This window comes from Anser brachyrhynchus (assembly GCF_964034855.1).
Source record: "Anser brachyrhynchus genome assembly, chromosome: 3".
NCBI classification, from domain to species: Eukaryota; Metazoa; Chordata; class Aves; order Anseriformes; family Anatidae; genus Anser; species Anser brachyrhynchus.
This window is the reverse complement of record NC_137696.1, coordinates 30043006-30062928: the sequence shown is the minus strand read 5'-3', so window position 1 is coordinate 30062928 and position 19923 is coordinate 30043006. Positions and strand designations below refer to the sequence as shown.

Sequence of the window (19923 nt, the reverse complement as noted above, 5' to 3'; positions counted from 1 at the left end):
TAGACTGTAAAAATTAACAGTCAGGAGAAAACCTGTTGTTTCTGTGCCACTGCAATTCAGAACGTCTTCTCTGTCCTCATCATTTATCTAAATTCAAGACACATTCATGTGGATAGCCGTATTTGGATGTATACTCTCCGTTTTAATATTTTTAATTACAGACAGAAAAACAATATGCCTTTATTTCACATCGCTGAAGTATACTTAACTACACATTGTTCCTTTAAATTTCTATTACTCTTCCAGTATTACTAACCATTGCAAACTCAGTGTCATAGCAACATAAGATAGAGATGGACAGTTCAGGATCTGACAATATAAACAGAACTATCAGACATAAATATTAGGTAATGAGCAGAACAGTAACACAATTGGGAAATTGCCCTGCTTTACATCTAACCTGCAAAGCAAAGTAAACGTTTTTTCATATACAGAGACCACATTGTCAAACAGAAACCTACAGTGACTCATACTCAGGAGCAAGACTAGCAGATGTCTTACACAAGCACAAATTAAAAAATCGAGTTACTGATAGCAAAAATTGATCGCAGACAGAGGTATTATTGAGCTGACATAGTTCACTTACACAATTAATATTTCCTTGAGATTTTAAATCCCTTTTAATCCCTTACAAAAATAATATTTATGGTTTTCACAAGCAGGATTATCCCCAGGTAGGTTTTCCTAGCCATGAGTATGAAACAGCCAACGTAAATAGACATGTAACTCTAAAGAGCAACATCACATTTGTAACGAACAATTTATCTAGCAAATTTAACCTCATTTTTCTGCTTAGAGAGTACCCATAAGCAGAGTCCAATTGATTGTGAACAGCTCTATGCAAAAACTTGGTAGCTGCCATTTATTTTCCTAAATGCCAAATAGATGCAAGTTGCGGAGCTCACTGTTTTTCTGTGGCTATACAACTTGTCCTAATGCAAACACCCACATGTGAAATTCAGAAGTGTACAGGCACTGGCGCCTGCACAACTTGATTACATGAACATTTGTTATTCATAGATTGTAGGGTCAGTGGCATCATTTGTGATCTGCCTAACACAGACTGTCAGATTCCTTTCAATCTGCTCCTACAGCCTTTTCCTCATTTCTTTTTTCTTTGGAGAACTATCTGATCCTAATTTAAGAATTGTCAGAGATGGAGAATTCATCTCAGCTGTTGGTCAATAGTTCAAAATATTAATTATCCTTACTTTTAAAACTATTCAGTGCTTTTAGGATTTTTCCCCTGGACATTCGGGGGAAAACCCATAGAGACATGTTTATGACAGAAGGTAACCATCTGAAAATTAAGACGGGCCAAGGCTTGTAGAGTTTTTTCTTCCCAAAATATTTCCTCTCTTTTAATTATTTATTTAAAGAAATTGAGTAGGTAGCCTAATTATCTTTTCAAGGCTAAGGCCTACTATATTTTAAAATTACAAGGTTTTTATGCATTATTTGACAGACTTGTACTTTTGACTTCTGCCTAACAGCAGCTCAAGGAACCCTTTTGCTGAGCATAGGCAAAGAGTACTCTTAATTTCCACCCATACAGCCACAGAGTACATGAAAATATGGAATCTAGTAGCCTACACCTAATCAATTAAAGATTTTGCCTTCTAATACAAGTGCATAGGGTCTGTAGCCAATGCTTCATCATTGACAGTTGCAGCCTCCTATAGCCTGAATCTGCTGTTGAACAAAAAACGATTGTCTCTATCACATGAAGTAAAACCAGGGACTGAAACCACTGGGATACTTTGTGCTGCATGCTGATGTGCGGTTCAAAGGAAATGTGAAGAGCTGTAATAGGAAAAGACTGCTTCCTTCAGTGAGGCCGGCAACCTGCCCCAAGCCCACCACACCGCAGACATATCTCCATTTAAGTCTGCGATGGACTGATGCCTATTTAAGGTTTCTTAGCCAGACCAGTAAAATGGTCTTAACCAAAAGTTAGCTAGCTAAGCAGGATCTTTAAGCCAAGCAAATGGAAACGGAAAATTTTGCAGGACACACTAAAATCTGCGCTGCACAACTGCAGATGGCTGTCATGTGGTGCAGCCCATTTCAGTGTGGTCAGCTAATGCAACACACATGCTGGTAAGCACCCTGGGACCAAAGCAGAAGACTCTCTTTGGAGAAGAGTCTCCTCGCTGTGGTCTGGCAAGGAGTGAATGGCATGATACTTGAAAGGGAAGTCAGTCTAAGAAATGAGCACACCATTATGGTATTGCTTTGAGATCCTCCATCCTCGTATCTGGATTCCCTTAAACATGGAAGATGGATGCTTCAGCCAAATGCTTTCTTCCATGCAGCTGAGTGGTCCAGCATGAATTGTCACCTCTGCACTCCCATGTTGTAGACACTACGAGCATGTCACGGAGCCCTGCCCAGCATGGTGGCACTGGGGACTGTTATCACCCTACCAAAAGCAGGCTCCTGCAAGGCAGGGGAGCACCAAGACAAAATGCAAGATGACAGCTGAACTCTCACTCTGCCTCTGAAGCCAGCCCTTTCCTAAACTGGTGGTAAAAAATGTGTGATAACCTTTATTAACTCACACCAGAGAACAACAGTGAGAATTGCCTCACTACAGAGTTAATGGGCCCCCATCTCTACAAGCACCTCGGTTGTACTCATAAAAACCTCTACTTGTATGAAGAACTCAGTGGAATTAAACCAACATAAAATTAGACTAAGTGGTGAATCACACTCAAAGCATGCAAATATATTCCCAGTATAAATGCTATGTTATGGTATTTTCCCAAATGAAACGATTATTCATAGATCTTGGATAATGGATCTAAGACAAAATGTATTTATTGATGTGAATAACCATAGATGCTGCTGCAGGCTTTTTACCCATTTTTAATTCCATTTTACCTTATAGAAAACTGATCAGGTACCTGTAAGCATTGTAGAGATTCCTCTTTTCATTCATGTTTTGGCACCGACCCTCAACAGAACAAGGCAGAGTGAAGTTTCTTGCTGGGAACTCCATAAAGCAGTCACTGTTACTGGTGCAAGAGCTTTCTTCAATACTGGCATCATCTAGATCTGTTACCTTCAGCTCCCCATCCACGATCACAAACTGTCGAGGGCGAAAATCCAGCAATGTCACAGAGCCAAGAGGAGAGTGAGCCAAATAATGCAAAAGCCGAACTAAGCTGAGACATATCTGAAATACAAAAACATGAGTACCTTGTGTTATTTTCTCAGCACAAAGTATATAAATGAAACTCCTTTAGCTGAAGATAGATTCATAAATACATGACTTAATATGGGCATTATAACTTATACTCAACACTGAACATTGCAACTAAGGTATTTTTCATAGGATTAACATAGTTGATTGTAAAGCCCTTGGAGACTTGAAACAAAAATAAGCTTCTTTACCAGTGCTTTCCCACACTATTCATGAGGCATGGCTCATTGTTGCTATTCTTACTTTTAATAGAAATAAAAGCCTTAACTTTTAATAACACATTACATACAGGCCCTGACCATGCAGCCTACAGTTCTGCTCTGTACAAACTCCAGGTCTGGGATTTTGGCCCAAGTGCTCTGCTCCTGCAGCTCAGGCTCAGACTGCAGAGGGTGTCTGTATTGCCTCCCTATTGATCATGCCTTTTGGCTGCCATTGTAATTGTTGTCTCCTGTTTTCCCTCGTGTTTGTCTTTTCCAGGGGAGAATGAAGCAAATACCCAGAACAAGCGGCTCCATGGCTCCTCTGTAGCTCTAAGGGTGAGCGTCTGTCACGGTGGACCTTCACATGCCATTTTGAGGCTGGGGTAGGAGCTCTGCACTGACACTGCACTTTTTAATTGCAAGTTGGGAGCTCGAATAACTATTATCAGACAACAAACTTAATGAATGCTGAACTCAGTTCCCTTACCAAAGTACTGTTTCCAATTCATGCATTCCTTTAAAATCCACTACATAATATATTAATGCAAAAGTAGCATTAATGTGAACACAGTTAAATACTGGAATTTTTATTCTATGTATTACACTAATAACAGGTCTTATTCGGTCGAGCAAGCTTTTTGTTGTTTATATATAATCTTTGTTTTTGGTAAAATACACTGCCAAGGCCACATATATTGAAGTAGTCAAATCAAAATTCGATCTCAGGGCATAAATGATATGCTCAGGGGAGCACCTAAACACATACTTCATAAGAATGCAGAGGCTGAACATGTCTGAAGTTCCACCTCACAGACCGCATGTCTGTGGGACATTAGGACTATCCCACACTTCCATAATCACCTCCCTGCTTGACCAGACTGGAACGATTTTATCCTACTTAAATGATACCAAAGTTTACATGGCGATGCCTGTAGTGTAAATGAATACAAGCATAGAGATGAGATGCCAGACCTGACCTTCCTTTCCTCCCTCTGGAAGTACACCAAATTCCTGCACACGCTATCCCACAATACGTTGTATATAAAGGCGCATCTAGCCAAAACTAACCTATAATACACATAGCTTTGACTGCCAGCAAAGCCAGAACTTAGCTTGAGTAAAAATACAGGTTGTTGTCTGAAATTATCACCTTTTCTCAAACACCAAAGAGATGTTGGTCCTGCGCTGGCAGGCTCTCTGACCAGGCTGAGCCCCTGTGGACTGATGGCCTGCATACCTATTGGGAGTCTGGAGTGCGAAAAACCTCTGTACAACAAGCCTCGAGCAGACAAGTGAAGTCTGTGCTCTGCATCACACAACTGCTGAGGGGAGCGGTGCTGCCCTGGGGACAAAGCTTGCTTCACAGTCCTCCAACACCAGGAAATTATTTGTAAGGATAAAGTCAAGCCATTTATTTAGCCCTTTTCAGGACCTGGCCACCAATATGTCTCACGTATCAAGAAGATATGATTTTATTTCCTCTTTCTTCTCTGTGTTAGTTGAGACCTAGACAAGCTACTGAGCATGAAATTATCTAAGACAGCACACCTTCACCTACCTTTGCAAATGCTTGCTCAGAAATATCCACGCTAAGGGAAACATTTATTACAGATGTATTTCTTCCAGGAAAAGGGAGCTGAAGTTGAGCTCCCTCGCCTTTCCCAGACATAATTCGGAAGGCAGCATGGCCAAAGACCATGCCTGACAGATATCTTGCACATAGCCACACACCCTTGAGAGAGCACCAAATTTAATAGTACAGATACGGGCTGTAGCACGCTGGTTAGTCCCCAAGCACAGTCAGGGGCACTTTTCATTTTCTGGTACAGATGTAGCCATACAGCCCAAAGTGTTTTAGATGAAAACTGCTTCTGCCTTGAAACTTCTTGGGGAGTTAACCTCAGCCGATTACACATTTCAGTATACACTGATCGAGACAGCACTGTCTTGATCAAAGCATTGCTGCAGTCTGGCTTCATTTTGGACAAATTAAGTGTGACCTTCGTGCTCCTGGTAAATTGCCAGCGTGGTGGACAACCTGGCTTTCAGATTTGTGTACATTGATTTTACTCTCCCCCAGTAAAAGACGAACAGAACAGGAAGTGGTAGAAAACAATTATAAAATCAACCTAGGATAATGATCAGGGTAGAAATGTAACATACTTCTATTGTTTAAATTCCAGTTGCAGAGCATTATGCTCAACGCCAAAACTGCTGGGCCTCAAGCTTTAGAAAGTAAGAAACATTTACAGATATAATATAAATAGCATATACCAGCTACAAATAGATAACATCGAGAGACAAAATAGCACAACATCTTAAACACTAGAGAAAGGGAGTGTTAAATTTTGTTTCTAAACCAAGATGTAATCACAAGCAAAGCAAATGCTTAATAAATGTGAATTATACTGCATTGTACATACCCTCTGTTTCATGCTGGATGTTCATCACTCTCTTAAAAGACCTTTTAAAAGAGCAGTTGTTACTTACTCGAAATCTGTCTTCCCAGGAAGTCTGTAAAAGCTGAATCATCTCTAAAGGCGAGCCTAGTTCAGTGATGGTCGTCAGTGTGTCTGGGATGTCATTGCTATCTTGGTAACAATAGCCATAGAGCTGAAAAAAAATCACGATGCAGTATAAGTGTAACATATCTTGGCACGCTTTTACATTTCTCAGTGGATGAGGTGCAAAATAAACGTTTCTTACAAGGCATTTAATCGCCTTGAAGTCCTCCCCAATAGCTTTTGTATCCTCTCATTTGAGGAACACTCCCTTGAAACCCCCAAAGGAAGTTCCTGATTAGCTAGCGCAGCCTCTCTGGGCATCACACAGCTCAAGGCAAGCAAAGTGGCCCCTGCACACCCTTCCATACAGGATTTTATCCCAACAAATGATTAAGAAAAAAAAAAAAAAGTCCATTAATGCAGAAACAGAACTTTATGAGAGGAAAATTAGCTTAGCCTATGCAATACCTGACTAAATAAGATAGATTCTTAATTTTTTTTTAAATAAGTGCTTAAGAGACATCACAAAATATCTTTTAATTACATTTCTATAGGACTACTATTTGTGCACATAGTGGCAACGTGTATTTCAATGAAACACAGCTTGAAAAGCAATTGAAATGCCAGAACTTATCTTTTGCCAGCCAGAAACTGCTTCTTGCAATACTTGATGGACTTTCATGTGCAGTACCATTAAAGAAGGGCAAATATTCCAAAACAGTACCTGCCAGCAGATCCTTCAATTTAAAAGAATTTAAATGGCAATTTCGGCCATGCTCCAGCAGCACCTTCTTGCATTTACTCTCCAAGGGCATCCGAATGATTAATTTTCACTTGCACAAATAATTGCCCAAGAAGAACATTTAAAGGTTGTGGGGAAGCAATTTCTTGCTTTATATGGAGTGGGACAGTGTCTCACACAGCTATGGGGACAGGCTTTTACGCACTCCTTGCCAATCCCTGGCAGGGAGGCAGTTAAAGGAGACTGATAAGGATCTGATTGCAACTTTCCAGCCAGAACAGAATGCACATGAAATAAAATTAAATGTAATCTCTGCCCCCAGTCAAATATACCTTACAGTAAAAGAGTCTGTGTGGGGAAAAAAGCACTTTAAAGGACGCTTTTAAAAGTGTCCTGGTTCTATTCATCCCTGGCTTTCTCTGAGTAATCTCTTCTTCCAAACCAAGAAGGTTTGGAAAGGGAAGCTGACAAGGGTCTCCTGTGAGCTGGGGGTATGTGGATACGGCCCCAGAGAAGTCAGGCTCATCCAAACAGCAAACAGAGCAAATCCAGCAGGAAAGCCAAGAGCCAGAAGAGTGAGTGCAGCCACTGGATAGAGCAGGCTGAGGCTGGCAGCTGCCACTGCGAGCAGGTTTGAGTATTGAGCACATTCCTACAACTAGTGACCCTCACAGACAGAAAAGCAAAGAGAGAGGCTAAAGTCAGCAAATACATGATTTGTTAGGAACCACACTGCTAGCTCTGACTATAGCTGTCTGCATTTAAACGAAAAAAAGTGTTCCAAAAATGCAAGTGAAGTAAACAATTTTTCTTTTTGGTGTAAAAATGGCACTGTATTTCAAAACAGCTGCTTAAACACGGACATTAACCTAAACAAAAAAGAGCTAGAAGATTTTATCCTAAAACATGCCAAAAAGATTTTGGCATCGATGCAGAACAGAGGATTTGTGATGGATGCTGATAGGAACATTTGAAATAGGAAAACAGACCTTTCTCTTCACTGCCCCAGCTATGACAACAACTGCAACAGCAATAATTTTTTAAGCTAGAGCCATTCATATGGGACTTGAGTTTGTTCCTTACCATCTGTGACACAATTTTTGTGCAGCTTATATTCAGAAGTTAGAAATGTGTGTGTGCAATCACAGATGATCACAACGGCACAAGTCTGCTTAAACCTTCTGAATAAAAAAAAATGGAAATGAAAATATTTAACACACTATATATTGTTTCTCAGAGAATTACAAAATTTTCAGCATGGAGGGATCATGAGCTGGACTGTGCAATTTTTACTAGGTATTTCTCTTCTTTCATGTGTGAGGGCAGACAAAAATCGCACTTAAGAGTGTCAGAATCTAACATTTGTTCCTCTATCATCTGCAGAGATTAGCTCTTGTCTGTAGTACACAATACTACCCATTGGGAAAAAAAGTCACCAGGGAAATGAGGGATACAGACTGGGAAACAACAGTACTTCAATAAATGCTGATTCACGGTAACAGTGAATACAAAAAAGTTACCAGTCTTCCTTAACCACTCTCAATATTTGTGAAAACTACTCCATGAATAGAAATAAGGAAGACAAGCAGAAATGATACATTAATTGAACTATTAAAAAATACCGTATATATATACACATGCCCATACAAACAAAATAGAGAAATCAGTCTTATTATCTATTTATGTGCAGATGATCACAAAAGTAGAAATCAATTACAGTACCTATGTGTATGTATTTTATCTCAATCCATGAATTCCCATAGTTATAAAAATTTAGACTTGTTCTCAGGGAGCTGGAACTTTGCTTTAAAGTCTTTCTTTCATTTGGGTAATCAATTTGTACCTTGGCAAAAGTCCTCACTGTCTGAGTATCTGAGTGCTTGGGGTATATTTTACTATATTATTGCCCACTTAATCATTTCAGTCACTGTGGAAGCTTAAACGAGCTGGTCCAGTTTGGGTTCTTTATTCTCAGAAAAAAAAATTTCTTGTGCGAGTACTGCTGAACTTCATCAATCTTACAGCTAAAAACACAGCGCTGAGTAAGTTCATGTAGGTCTAATTCAAAAAATATATAATCTAACCTGAGCTCTTTATTGCTTTTACTTAAGTGAAACCTCTCCAGATGCAGTGTTATTATATAATTATACAGAGTTATAAAAGCACAGAAGTTTGAGATATAAAGGATTTATTGGGCCACATTTATACTTTTTCAAAATGAAGTCCTGAAACTAAATGCAAAAATGCACATGTAATTACATGGTCATATTTGTATGTGCAATTATCATGATTACAAACTGGGCATGTCCCAACAGCCAGTTAAGCATCTAAAATGGTTACATTCATCCCCTCCTGATGAACCACCACCCAGAACACAGACGCTACAAAATACAGAATATATATATATAGATGCAAAATGCTCCAGTACTTCTTAGACCATTCATTTCAGAAGTTGGCTTATTAGCACACAGACACAACACATAGAGAGGTATTACCCAAAACCCTTTTTTTTTTCCTGTTTGTTTTTTGTCCAATCCATTTTAAGGTCTGAAATGAGACAAAATGGCTTGTGTTCCAGACAGTGAAGTAAGAAACAGAGAGCCAGATGCATAGAATAACAAGAAAAATAACCACATGGGGAAGCTGAATATAGTTGGAAGCAGAAGATGATCCAAAATATCTCCTCTATCTGAAATCCCGTTAGGCCGGACGTCAGTCTCAGTGTCGCAAAGCTACACTTTAGATATATTAGAGTGATGGCTTTCATACGCCTTTGCAGCATGGTTCCAATTAAACGAGTGGAAAGAAATACAATCCCACATCTTTTTGACATATCAAGTCACTGCATTTAAACACCACCCCAATATATTTTTGTGTAGAATCTAATAGCAAACAGTCACAATATCGGGATGCCTTGCTTTCTGTTTAGAAAAATGGAAGCCAGATATGAAATGTTTAACTGTTCTCACATCACATGCCGTAACTCATTTAGGGCAGTCCTATTCACCGCATTCTTCCCGAACTGTTTGGGTTTCCTCGCCACACAGGCCCAATCCCGCACGCCTCCATGCACCCGGTGCTGCCACAGGCCTCAGTGGCTGCAGCCATATGGGGACAGCCCCAGGAAGCTATAGGGCCCCCGGGTAGGAGCCCACGGCCACCCGGCTCGGGCTCACCTCCCTCCACAGCCCGACATGGGACAGGGACAGAGGTGCCCCTCTCGGGCAAGCCAGTGGGGGAGGCAAAAGCAGAGGTCAGGCCCCGCACAAAAGCCGACAAGCTTACTGAATAAAAACACAAAATAAAGGAGCTTATTAAGCTGTCATCAGTGGGGTAAGTATAGGCAAACAACAGACCCTCCTGCATCAGCGTAGACACCCTCACTGGGCTTTCAGAAAAATAAACACCAGGGCAAAGCCTCAGCCAGAGTGCTATGCGTCACGAACTGAAGGTGCTCAGCCAGGACAGATGCCACCAGTGACCTCCCAGCAAGGTCCCTGCTGGCTCCACTCTTCCCAGGTCAGGATGCATAGCTCCTCCTATGCCTTCCTAGTTTTCAGCCCTTTGTGATCACAGTTTTTAGATTATTATTTTTTTTTTTTTTAGAAAACAAAGGAAATTTCCCCTGCTTTCCCATATCAAACACAAGCTCTTCTCCACTGCAGGAACCATAACCTGGAGGCCACCTCTGCCAGCAGTAATACAAGTGACAGGCTCAACTGCATTACACCAGAAGCAATTTCCGGAGACTTAGTTCTCATCTCTTTCAAGAAGGACTTGCTCAAACTCACAATAGAAAAGTGCAAAAAAAAAAAATAAATCTCACTTTTATGAAGAACAACAGCAGCCAACACTTTCCACAGCCTCTGTTTTCCAAAACAAAGAGATGCATGGTTACCTAATGATGCTGGTTGCATCAAGATTACATTTTGCAGTGACTTGGGGCCCTGGGGAAATAAAAACTCCCACTGACACTGGTAGCCATTTGACGAGCTGTTTCTTTGGGCTGCTACATGTAAAAACGAGAAAGGCAGACTTTATAAGCTCTTGCCACTTCACTGCTATCAAAATGAACATAATCCTATTGACTCAACGAATTCCTGTATTCACCTTTCCTTCCTGGAGCACTGGGACAATCCCTGAAGAGCACGACACAGGATTTACCAATACATGATCTGAGACGTTTATGTCACCCTAAGACCTAGTGATCGCTCAAGGTTTTAAATGCTTCTATCTATTGCTGATTGTACACACACATATAAAAATATATATTTTTTGTGTGTACATATATAGACATTTTTTCTATATAATATATATGCATGCTATTTGCATTTTTATATTTATATTTATCTATATTTACATAAATATGTATTTGCTACCCCTGCTCAGCCCAAAAGCATTTACAAACCTGTAACATGCCTCTCCCTAAAAAAAAAGGATAAGTTCCCTTGAAGTCTTAACCTTTACATTAAATTTTAATCTAATGCCAACCTTGCTGTTATGGGATACATAGAGATGCATGAGAAATTAATTCCTTTTCCTCACTGAAATCTAGAAATCAAGTCCTAATGAGCTTCTCTTGAAAAAGACGTTTATACTGAGAATGCTCAACATCACTCAGGACCATTGCACACTGGGACAAAAACTGTATGCTGAAAGCTGAGAGGCAGAATTGCTGCTGCTGCTGGACACTGAAACTGACAGCAAGCAGGGGCAAATTTTAAATATTAACTCTAAATTCACAGCTCTGCCTAGGCTTTTATTTATAAATGTGTTATTATTAATAGCACTGAACTCAGAAGAGCTAGAAGGTACAGGAATTCCATACCTGGTTCTGTTACTAAACATGGAAGTACATTAATAGAAAAACTGGAATGCATTATTTAGAAATACACACATTTGTATATCTGACCGTATCTACTGGTATATCCACAGATACCTCTATATATTTTGTAAGTATGTGTGTGTATATGTATCTGTATATACCTGCTCATCTGACATATATTATACTGGTTATAATCTTAGGATTTAGTAACGTTATCTCCCTTTTACTCTCCCTGCTTTCCTTATAGCCTGAAGTGGAAAATTCTTCTACTAAAAACATTTATAGCACTTTGAATTTGCATTGCACTGCATAAGCTCAAGGCCCAACCCTGCAAATATTTAGTCACACAAGTAGTCTACTCTTGTAAAGCCTTCCAGTGAAGACAAATAGATCACTCATACAACCACAATTTCAATGGAAAGGCGCTGATATCACTGGAGGCGCAGTTCATTATCTTGTAAATAGCCAGACCAGAATCTACCCTGACCTCCATCCACAGCAGCTGCATTCAGTTCCACTGCCCCAGAAGTTTAACCCTTAATTATGACATTATTTTGCATTACAAAACTATCAAACAATCTCTGTGCACTGTGTGTTCAGAAAAGCTTGACTTGCCGGCATATTCATTAGACCTGCCTGTGCAATTCTTCCTTCTTAGGTGTCTGAGGCATATCACTGTGTACTTTGCCACGGTGAGTTTTAAAATTAGCTTAGGGTCTATCTGTAGCTATACAGTCCAGGAAAAATCAACTCTGTCCAAAATCCATTGATCCAAATGTGGCCAAAAATGATACAGAGCATGCACGTTCAGCGTCTACTACCTAACTTAACTGGTTCAGCTGAGCATGATGAAAAATAACAGCTCCTTCAAAATTAGTCCAGAGTCAATATTAGTATTAGCACAGTGCTCATGAGAACCAGTTCTTGTCAAGCTTTGCATGCCCATCACGGAAAAGAAAAATTGCAATGGGAGTTAAGATACCACAGGGCACCCATCTGAGCTAGCAGATGACTGCATGTGTGTAAAAACCCATGAAAAAGACCTGGGGGGGGGGGGGGGGGGGGGGGGAGCATGCATATCTGACACAGGTACTTCATAAACCAGGGATGCAGCACTTTGAGGCGTGGGTCCAACAACAATCTCTATGTCCTTGCAGCAAGCAAAGGGCTGGCAAGCACAGGTTTTCCAGGAATCTGGGGTGGTCTAAGTCTTTAGCTCAGACAGATTCCATATGTTACCTTGAGCAAGTTATTTATACCTCCTACATCTTGCACTCACTGTCTATAGTAGAAAAGGAACATGAATACTTAGCTTACCTAGCTACCCCTTATTTGGGGTGGGGAGAGACAAAAACTGCAAAAACTACATGCTTTGCTTTGCAATTCAGGTGGCACCACCCCCGTCAGAACTGATTTCCAGGGCAGGTTATTCCAAGGGTAGAGTGGCCTTGTTGACTCCCTGCCACTCCTCTGAAAAAGGCGAGCAGCCAGAGAGAACCTGGCCACATCCAGAAAGCCCAGCGGTGGCCACCCATCTCCCCACACCACCACGCTGAAGGAACAGTGCTGGGCTCCCCTGAAGGAAACTGGATGAGGTTGCAAGTCATCAGCTCCCATAAAGGAGGCAGAAATTCAAACCAGAGTCTTCTGGAATGATTTACATGGCACATAAAACAGAGAGGCAATCATAGAAATCATTCAACAAATGATTGGGATTAGTTTTATGAATGCCGTCTTCAAAAGTGAGTGAGGAGGATGTAGCCCTTTTAACTAATTTGGCGGCATGTGCTCTTGCCTTATGGAAATCCCCTCCTGCCAACAGCTTTTGCAAGTTGAACAACCTCTGCCATCCCATGCAAATCAATGGGAAAAGATGGGTTTTGGCGACTCGAGTGTCAAGACGTACAGCTTGCCTTACAGTGACACGAACGGTTAGAGCTGGTCTGCAATTGTATCAGCTCTGTGCTTCCAGCAGCTCTGGTGTTCTTGTTAACAGATCCTTTCTTCACTCTTAAAAGTGCAGGATAACATCTGGGCCGTTTGGGAAGCAGTCTTGCAATAAAGAAGCACTTTGTGTAATTCTTCTTTCCTCGCCAAACCGCATCTGTCTGCTCCCTCTGCCCTTCTCCACTCCACCCCGAGCTCCTTGGGGCTGTGGGGACATGTGTTAGCGGCAGCCAGCTGTCTCCACCGAGCCATCAGTAGGTGGCACTGCCTGCTTTTCTCTCTCCACCCATACAAATGTCCAGTGCTGACATCCCAAATCGACCAACACCAACGACTTCAAAAGACGCCCAAGTGACTTAGAGGCCTCGTCTCCTGCCAAGCACGCCTTGGAAATGGCAAGCAGTGACACTGAGAGGACAGGGCACGATGCAGCTCCATCCCTGCTGGGATGAAGCAGTGGCAGCAGCTTTCCAAGGCGAAGGAGGTGGTGAGCAGCAGTGGGAACCTCCCAGCCACCTCACCAGGATTCGGCCTGCCCAGGGCCTGAAGATCCTCCGATCCTACTGTAGTTAAATGGATGGCGTCAGGCTGGTCTGCCATCGTGTGCAGTGGCCTCACTTTAGTCAATATGTCCTAAGAGCAGCTCAAAGGAGCTGCTTTAAAAAAGCATTAGAGGAAAAAAAAATCTCAGCCCCAGACTGGAAGGTTAATTCCCATTAGGTATGCTGCCAGCAATTGAGACACTCTGCAGCCTCACCCCAAACTGAGAAAGCCCCAGTCAGTCACCCACCACTTGGCAGCAGCAGCCAGGCCAGCCATCCCCAGATCTCCCATGGTTAAGCTCCAGCCAGCTGCAAATAACAGGCCGGTGGCTGGGCATCCTGCACCATGGCAGCAAGGTTTGTCATCCGGCTTCCTGCACCATTGGCACCACAAAGGGGACGTGATGCCCACCCGCAGGTGACAGGGAAGAGGTCCCTGAGCAGCTGTTTTCACCATGGCTTCATGGCTCGATGTCCCCTTCCCCCTGCATTTTGTGAAAACAACAACGGAGTCATGCAAGAAGGACCATGAAGGACCAGACCCTTCAAGAGTCTTTCCTATGCAAACGTGTTTGCTCTGGAAATTAACTGTATATTGACTTTCTTCACACTTGGAAAGACTGTCTACTTCCACCTGGAATAAGCAAACTTTATACAAAGCTTCACCGCTTGAATTCTCATGCTAAAAATAAGACTGTGCCCTATCCCACTGACTATGCATATGTATAGGGAAGCCATCAGGGTAAAAAAATTGTTAATTATCACTTGTAAGGAGAAGAAAATCAGATTTTAAATTAGGTATTTAAAATATGATCAGCTAGCACGTCTTAAGTGCTACTGAGCTCGTCAACGGCAAGCGGCGTGTTATTTTTAGTGTTATTTTATTCAGTGAATTTTCTAGGACGATAAATATTCTCTCTGTAATCAGGGCCGTTCAAAATCAATCAGTAACAAATGCACTAGTCTGAACGGAATCAATTCGTATAGGAACTGCTTTGACATCGGAAGCCGGCTGGTGACAGCGTTGATGCCATCTCAGTATTCCACTGCTCACGTTAACCTTAAAGGAGAGCTAAATAAGCCAAACGAAACGGCCCTGCCTGCGCAGGCAGCAAACTGCAGGATGTGTTAGCAGCTGTTTTCTCCCATTGTCTTCAGACAAAGCCAGCACTTTCCGTTGAGCTTTTGTGTTTGTTTTTAAGAAAGTGGTAGCTCCTTCCTAAATGAATCATTGCGAGCCTACGCGAGAAGTGCTGATAAATAGCTGTCAAAAAAATAAGCTTGCACTTTTCCAAACGTCTGCAGTTTCAAACCTTCCTTCCCTGCTCTTCTGCTTCAGCAATGCAAAGGAGGAAAGAATTCCTCCAAAGAATAGCTTCTGCCCATGAATGGCAGCACCCTTAATTCTGATACTCCGGGGCTATAATTACATTATTACAGCAAATCAAACACTGCCTTTGTGTCTTTACAATCGCGCCCATTGTTTGGAATTAACTGCAAATGGTTTGATTTTCTTGCCTTCCTCCAATACGGGCAGGGAGGAATTAAAGCGCACTAAATCATCTTTCGCACTAAACGCACGGAAAGCCGGGCTCCGGGCAGCAGCATTTGAACTTTGCGAGAAAAGAAACCGCAGCACGGGGGGAAAGGAAGAGCTCAGGCACCGCGTTTGACACGGAGCGACTGCAAAGCAATTAGCGGGCCGCTAAATCCTCTGGTACAATAAATCAGTGACCCGCTTCCCCCTCTTCCCCAATGCCCTTCGTTAGAAAATCAACTTAACGAACACCCCTCCCTTCCCTGCTCCCCGGTAAATGCATTTCCACCGCAGCCTGCACCTGCGCTTCCCAGCGGCTGCAGCGGGGCACGGATGCTTCAGCGGGAGGGGAGAGGGATTTTGGGGGAAGAGCAGAGCACGTAGAAGCAGAGAGGAAGGCAAGCTGCCCCTGCATCGGCACTGCCCGGTGCGAAACCACTCTCCCTCTCGCCGTTTTTTCTTTGGATGGACTTGATTCACCACATCTGCTGGGGCTGACACATCTGGCTCCATCCCCAGGCGGAGGGCACGGTGGATATGTCAACATGTTGTCTGGAGGTAGTGGTACGTTCTGGAAAGAGCTCTTCCCCCCCCCCTCTATCATATATCGTACAATAATCAAGTGTTTTAAAAGGATGGCTGAAGGAAAGAAAAAAAAAAAAAAAAAAAAGCTGATTTTGACAAGAGACAGGCCAGAATGGGAACTGCTGAGACAGTAAAGAACAAGTCTGTTATCTTACAAACTACACTTCAGGCTGTCAGCTGCCAGAGATTTACAGGAAAAGCCCCTTTCCTCGGACAGAACCTACACGAAACTTCCCTTCCAGCACGAGAAACTCACCGACACATTCCCCCAAATAGCCCTGGCCCCCGAGCAGGTGGCAGCGGGTGGGCAGGGAGCAGTCCCCATCCTGCCCTGAGCCGAGCCGAACCGGGCTGGCTTGGGGGTGGCAGCCCCCTGCCAGCTGTTGGGAACATCTGGCTGGTACCTGGGGATGCGGGGAGCCGCCGGGGGGCGGCTCGCAGGGGTAGGGGTGAAGGCAGTGAACTCCCGGGCTGCGCTTGCCCTTGTCAAAAGCCAGAAGAGAGGGGGTGAGATGGTTTTGGCTTCTGAACCCATTTTCTCTCCCTCAGCCGCAGACCCCGACAGTGATTTCTAACCCCAAACAGGGCCCTAGGTCGGCTGAAAACAAGGAGAGTTTCAGCCTTGAGGCCAGCAGGTCCCGTCGCCTTTCAGATTTGAACACAGCCATCATCAACAGATTTCCCGCTGCTCGTCGGTGCCCATTTTCCTCCCCTTCTACCTCTCCAGGATGCCACCAGAGACCTATTCCCGGCCCAGAAGGCTGCCCCAACCGTGCCCAGATCCCGCCTGAGTTTTTTTAGCGTCCTTCCAAGGTAACGTCTTCTCAAACAGCCAGCCCCCGCTCACACCGCGGCAACCTCGGGCTGCCCTACAGCGAGATATGGCCAGGGGAAAGGTCGGTGATTTAGGGGGCTCCCCGCTTGCCCCCGCCGCGCTGCCTTGCTGCTCAGGCTGATGGAGCCGGGGGGGGGGGGGTGGGGGGGGGGGGACAGAAAAAGAAAACGACAAAATCGCAACGAAAGCGAAAAAAAAACGTGTTTCTGATTTAAGAGTAATCTATTTTTAAACGGGGTGGCATGTAAGTATGAAGCCCTAATTAACGAGCACGCGGGATTGCTGCCCGCTGCTGCAGCGCTCTCCCAGCACGGAGCCCGGGCGCGCTTCTCCCCCCGGCGCCTCCGGCAGCCCCGCTCCGAGCCCACCTGCGGCAGGGCCCGGCCGCCCCTTTTCGGGTCCCCGCACCTCGCCTTCTGTCCAACGGGCAAGGAGCAGCAGCTAGTTATAAATTAGTCTCTCCAGAGCAGAGATTTACCCCCGAGGAGGACGCGGAAAAAAACGCAGCGTGGCCACGGATGCCTACCCAAATGACCCGCGAGTTTCAAAGCGCACACAGCTCGACCCCAATCGCTTGGCACTGAGCAAGGAGAACAATTTCGGGGAAAAATCCCCTCGGTTTTACAACGATGGGGCGTACCGCCTGCCACCAACTCAGTCCGTAAGGATGGCTGCACCCGACAAAACTCATCACAGCAACAGAGGAGCACACCACATCCTCACTGGGAGCGCAGGTTTTTGTAGATGGACTTATTGTCTTTATGCACTGGTTAGAGCTGGCACCGCAGGGGAAAGCATATGGAAATGGAAGGAAGGAAGGAAAAGGAAGGAAGGAAGCAAGCCTAATATCTATTTTCTTGTCGTGGGTAAATCACGACTCCCCTCTCTTTGAGCAGTATGTGAAACTCGAGAGCTTTGATCGCTGGGATCTGAAGTTCTCGTGGGGGAGCTGGTACTCCTGCTGCTGCTGAAGAAGAAACACAAAACTCCTTTCCTCGATTCTGTTCAAAAAGCGCCTACTGCGAGACCGCCTGCTCCAACGCTCGTTTTCTGTCCTCCTGCAGCCTTCGCGCTACGCGGAACGCAACGAGGAATTTCCACGGCAGCATTTACATCCGAATGGACCCGCGGAGCTCCACGCCGACTCCTACCAGCCCAACTACGCGGCGTTTGGGGCAAGGGGAGCGGTGTCAGCCGGGAGCCCAAGGACCCGGCCGGGCGCCGTCGGGGTACCCCCTCCCGGAGGCAGCGGGCTTGCCTCCCCGGCGGCCTTTTATTCCCACGTCTGGCCAGCGCTTTTCCACCTCCCCGTCCTTCCGAAGCCCTCACCCACCGGAGAGGATAGTCACGGGGAAGAGCGAGAGGGAGGAAAGCCGGCAGCGGGGTCGGCCCTACACCCGTCGGTGGGGTGGGACCGCGCCGGTCGGGGGCCGATCGCCCCCGGGGAAGGAGCGGGGGGCCGCGGGCGCCCTACCTGCAGGACGTTGGCGTGGCGCAGCCGCTGCAGCAGGATCATCTCCTTGACGATCTTGTAGGCGGCCAGCCGGTAGCAGTCCCCCAGCGCCGAGAACTGCCGCACGCAGTGGGCGACGTCGTGCCCGCCGAAATCCACCGCCTTCAGCGCCACGGCCAGCGAGCGGTTGAGCACCGCCTTGTACACGGCCTTGGTGTAGCCGGAGCCCAGGTACTGCACGCCGCTCACGTCGCGGATGTCGCGACAGCCCAGCAGCGGCGGCTCCAGCGACAGCTCGCCCGAAGCTCGGCCCCGGGGCTGCCCCGCCGCCGCCGCCGCCCGGCTCCGAGGCGCCCCCGGCCGCGGCTGCTCCGCCGAGGAGCGCGGCGGGGCCAGGTCCATCAGGCGCCGCTCCCGGGGCCGCAGCGCCCGGCGCCCCCCCGCCGCCGCCGCCCCCCGGTGCTGCCGGTAGCGCAGCACCTCCTCGTAGCGCTCCTGGAGCTGCCGAGCCAGGGCAGCGGCGGCAGCGGCCTCCTCCTCCTCCTCCGGCGGCTCCGGGGGGGGGCCCGGCGGGGAAGGGGGCGCCCCGTCGCGGGGCGGCGGCGGGGGGGGGGTGCTCGGAGCCGGGGATGAAGAGCACGTTGAGCAGGGTGCCCAGCAGGAAGGCGAGGCAGCAGCCGGCAGCCACCGCGATCTTCCTGCGCCTCATCGCCACCTCGCTGCCGGCTCCTCCAGCCTCTCGGGTCTCCCTCCTCTCGCCCCTTCCCCGCGAACCGGCTCCGGGGGTTGTTATTTATTTTTTTTTTTCCGCCCCCCCCCCCTCCTCCCCGGTTTTGCCGGGGCGCTCAGCCGGACCTCACCCCCTTACGGCGCTCCCGCATGACACTTGCCTCCCTGCTTTTAAGCCTCCCAAGCACTTATTATTAGCGGGACCGGAGGAGGGCGGGGGGGCGGGGGGGGGGGATCCCCGGCTCGCTCCCCCCGCTGACGCTCCCTGATTGACAGCCCGGCCCCTTCCAGCCGCCCGGCCGAGCTGCAGGGGGGCCTGGGAATCGTAGTCCCCCGGAGAAGCCCCGCCGGCCTCCGGCTAGCCCGGGAGCCGGGACTACATCTCCCAGGCTCGGCCGAGCCCCCCGGCGGGGAAGGAGCGGGGCGGGCCGCCGGGGGGAGCGGGGCGGAGCGGGGCGGAGCGGGCGGGCGGCACCCCCCGACGGGAGCCGCGGCTGCGGCCCCGCTTCTCGGGCTGGGGTCGGGGTCGGGGTCGGGGTTTTGGGGGGCTGCGGGTCCTTCCCACGCGTGGCGTGGCGCCGAGCATCGCGCCGGGACGCGGGGGATGCTCCTGCTGCGCCCCGCCGTGGCTGCGCGGGGCCCCCCCGCACCAGGGGCCGCCCGTTTCCCACCTCTTCCCCCCCTAAAATAAAGGGGCCGCGGCTCCCTCCCGGCACCTCCGGCGGCAAAAGGGCCCGGCACACGGCCGGGGCTGCAGCTACAAATCACGGCCTCGCCGGGGGGTAGCCCCTGCCCCGCTGGAAATGTGAATTGCAG

General features: G+C 46.6%; 1 protein-coding gene across 1 annotated transcript in view; it reads right to left on the bottom strand.

The window, feature by feature from the left end:
• Positions 1-19262, bottom strand: part of PKDCC (protein kinase domain containing, cytoplasmic) — a 33896-nt gene extending 14634 nt beyond the window's left edge. Inside the window, 4 exon segments of the mRNA XM_080585351.1 lie at positions 2907-3178; positions 5899-6021; positions 18400-18994; positions 18996-19262. Coding sequence (XP_080441477.1) covers positions 2907-3178; positions 5899-6021; positions 18400-18994; positions 18996-19087 — 1082 coding nt within the window. The 5' untranslated portion in view covers positions 19088-19262.
• Between the last annotated feature and the right edge of the window lie 661 nt (positions 19263-19923).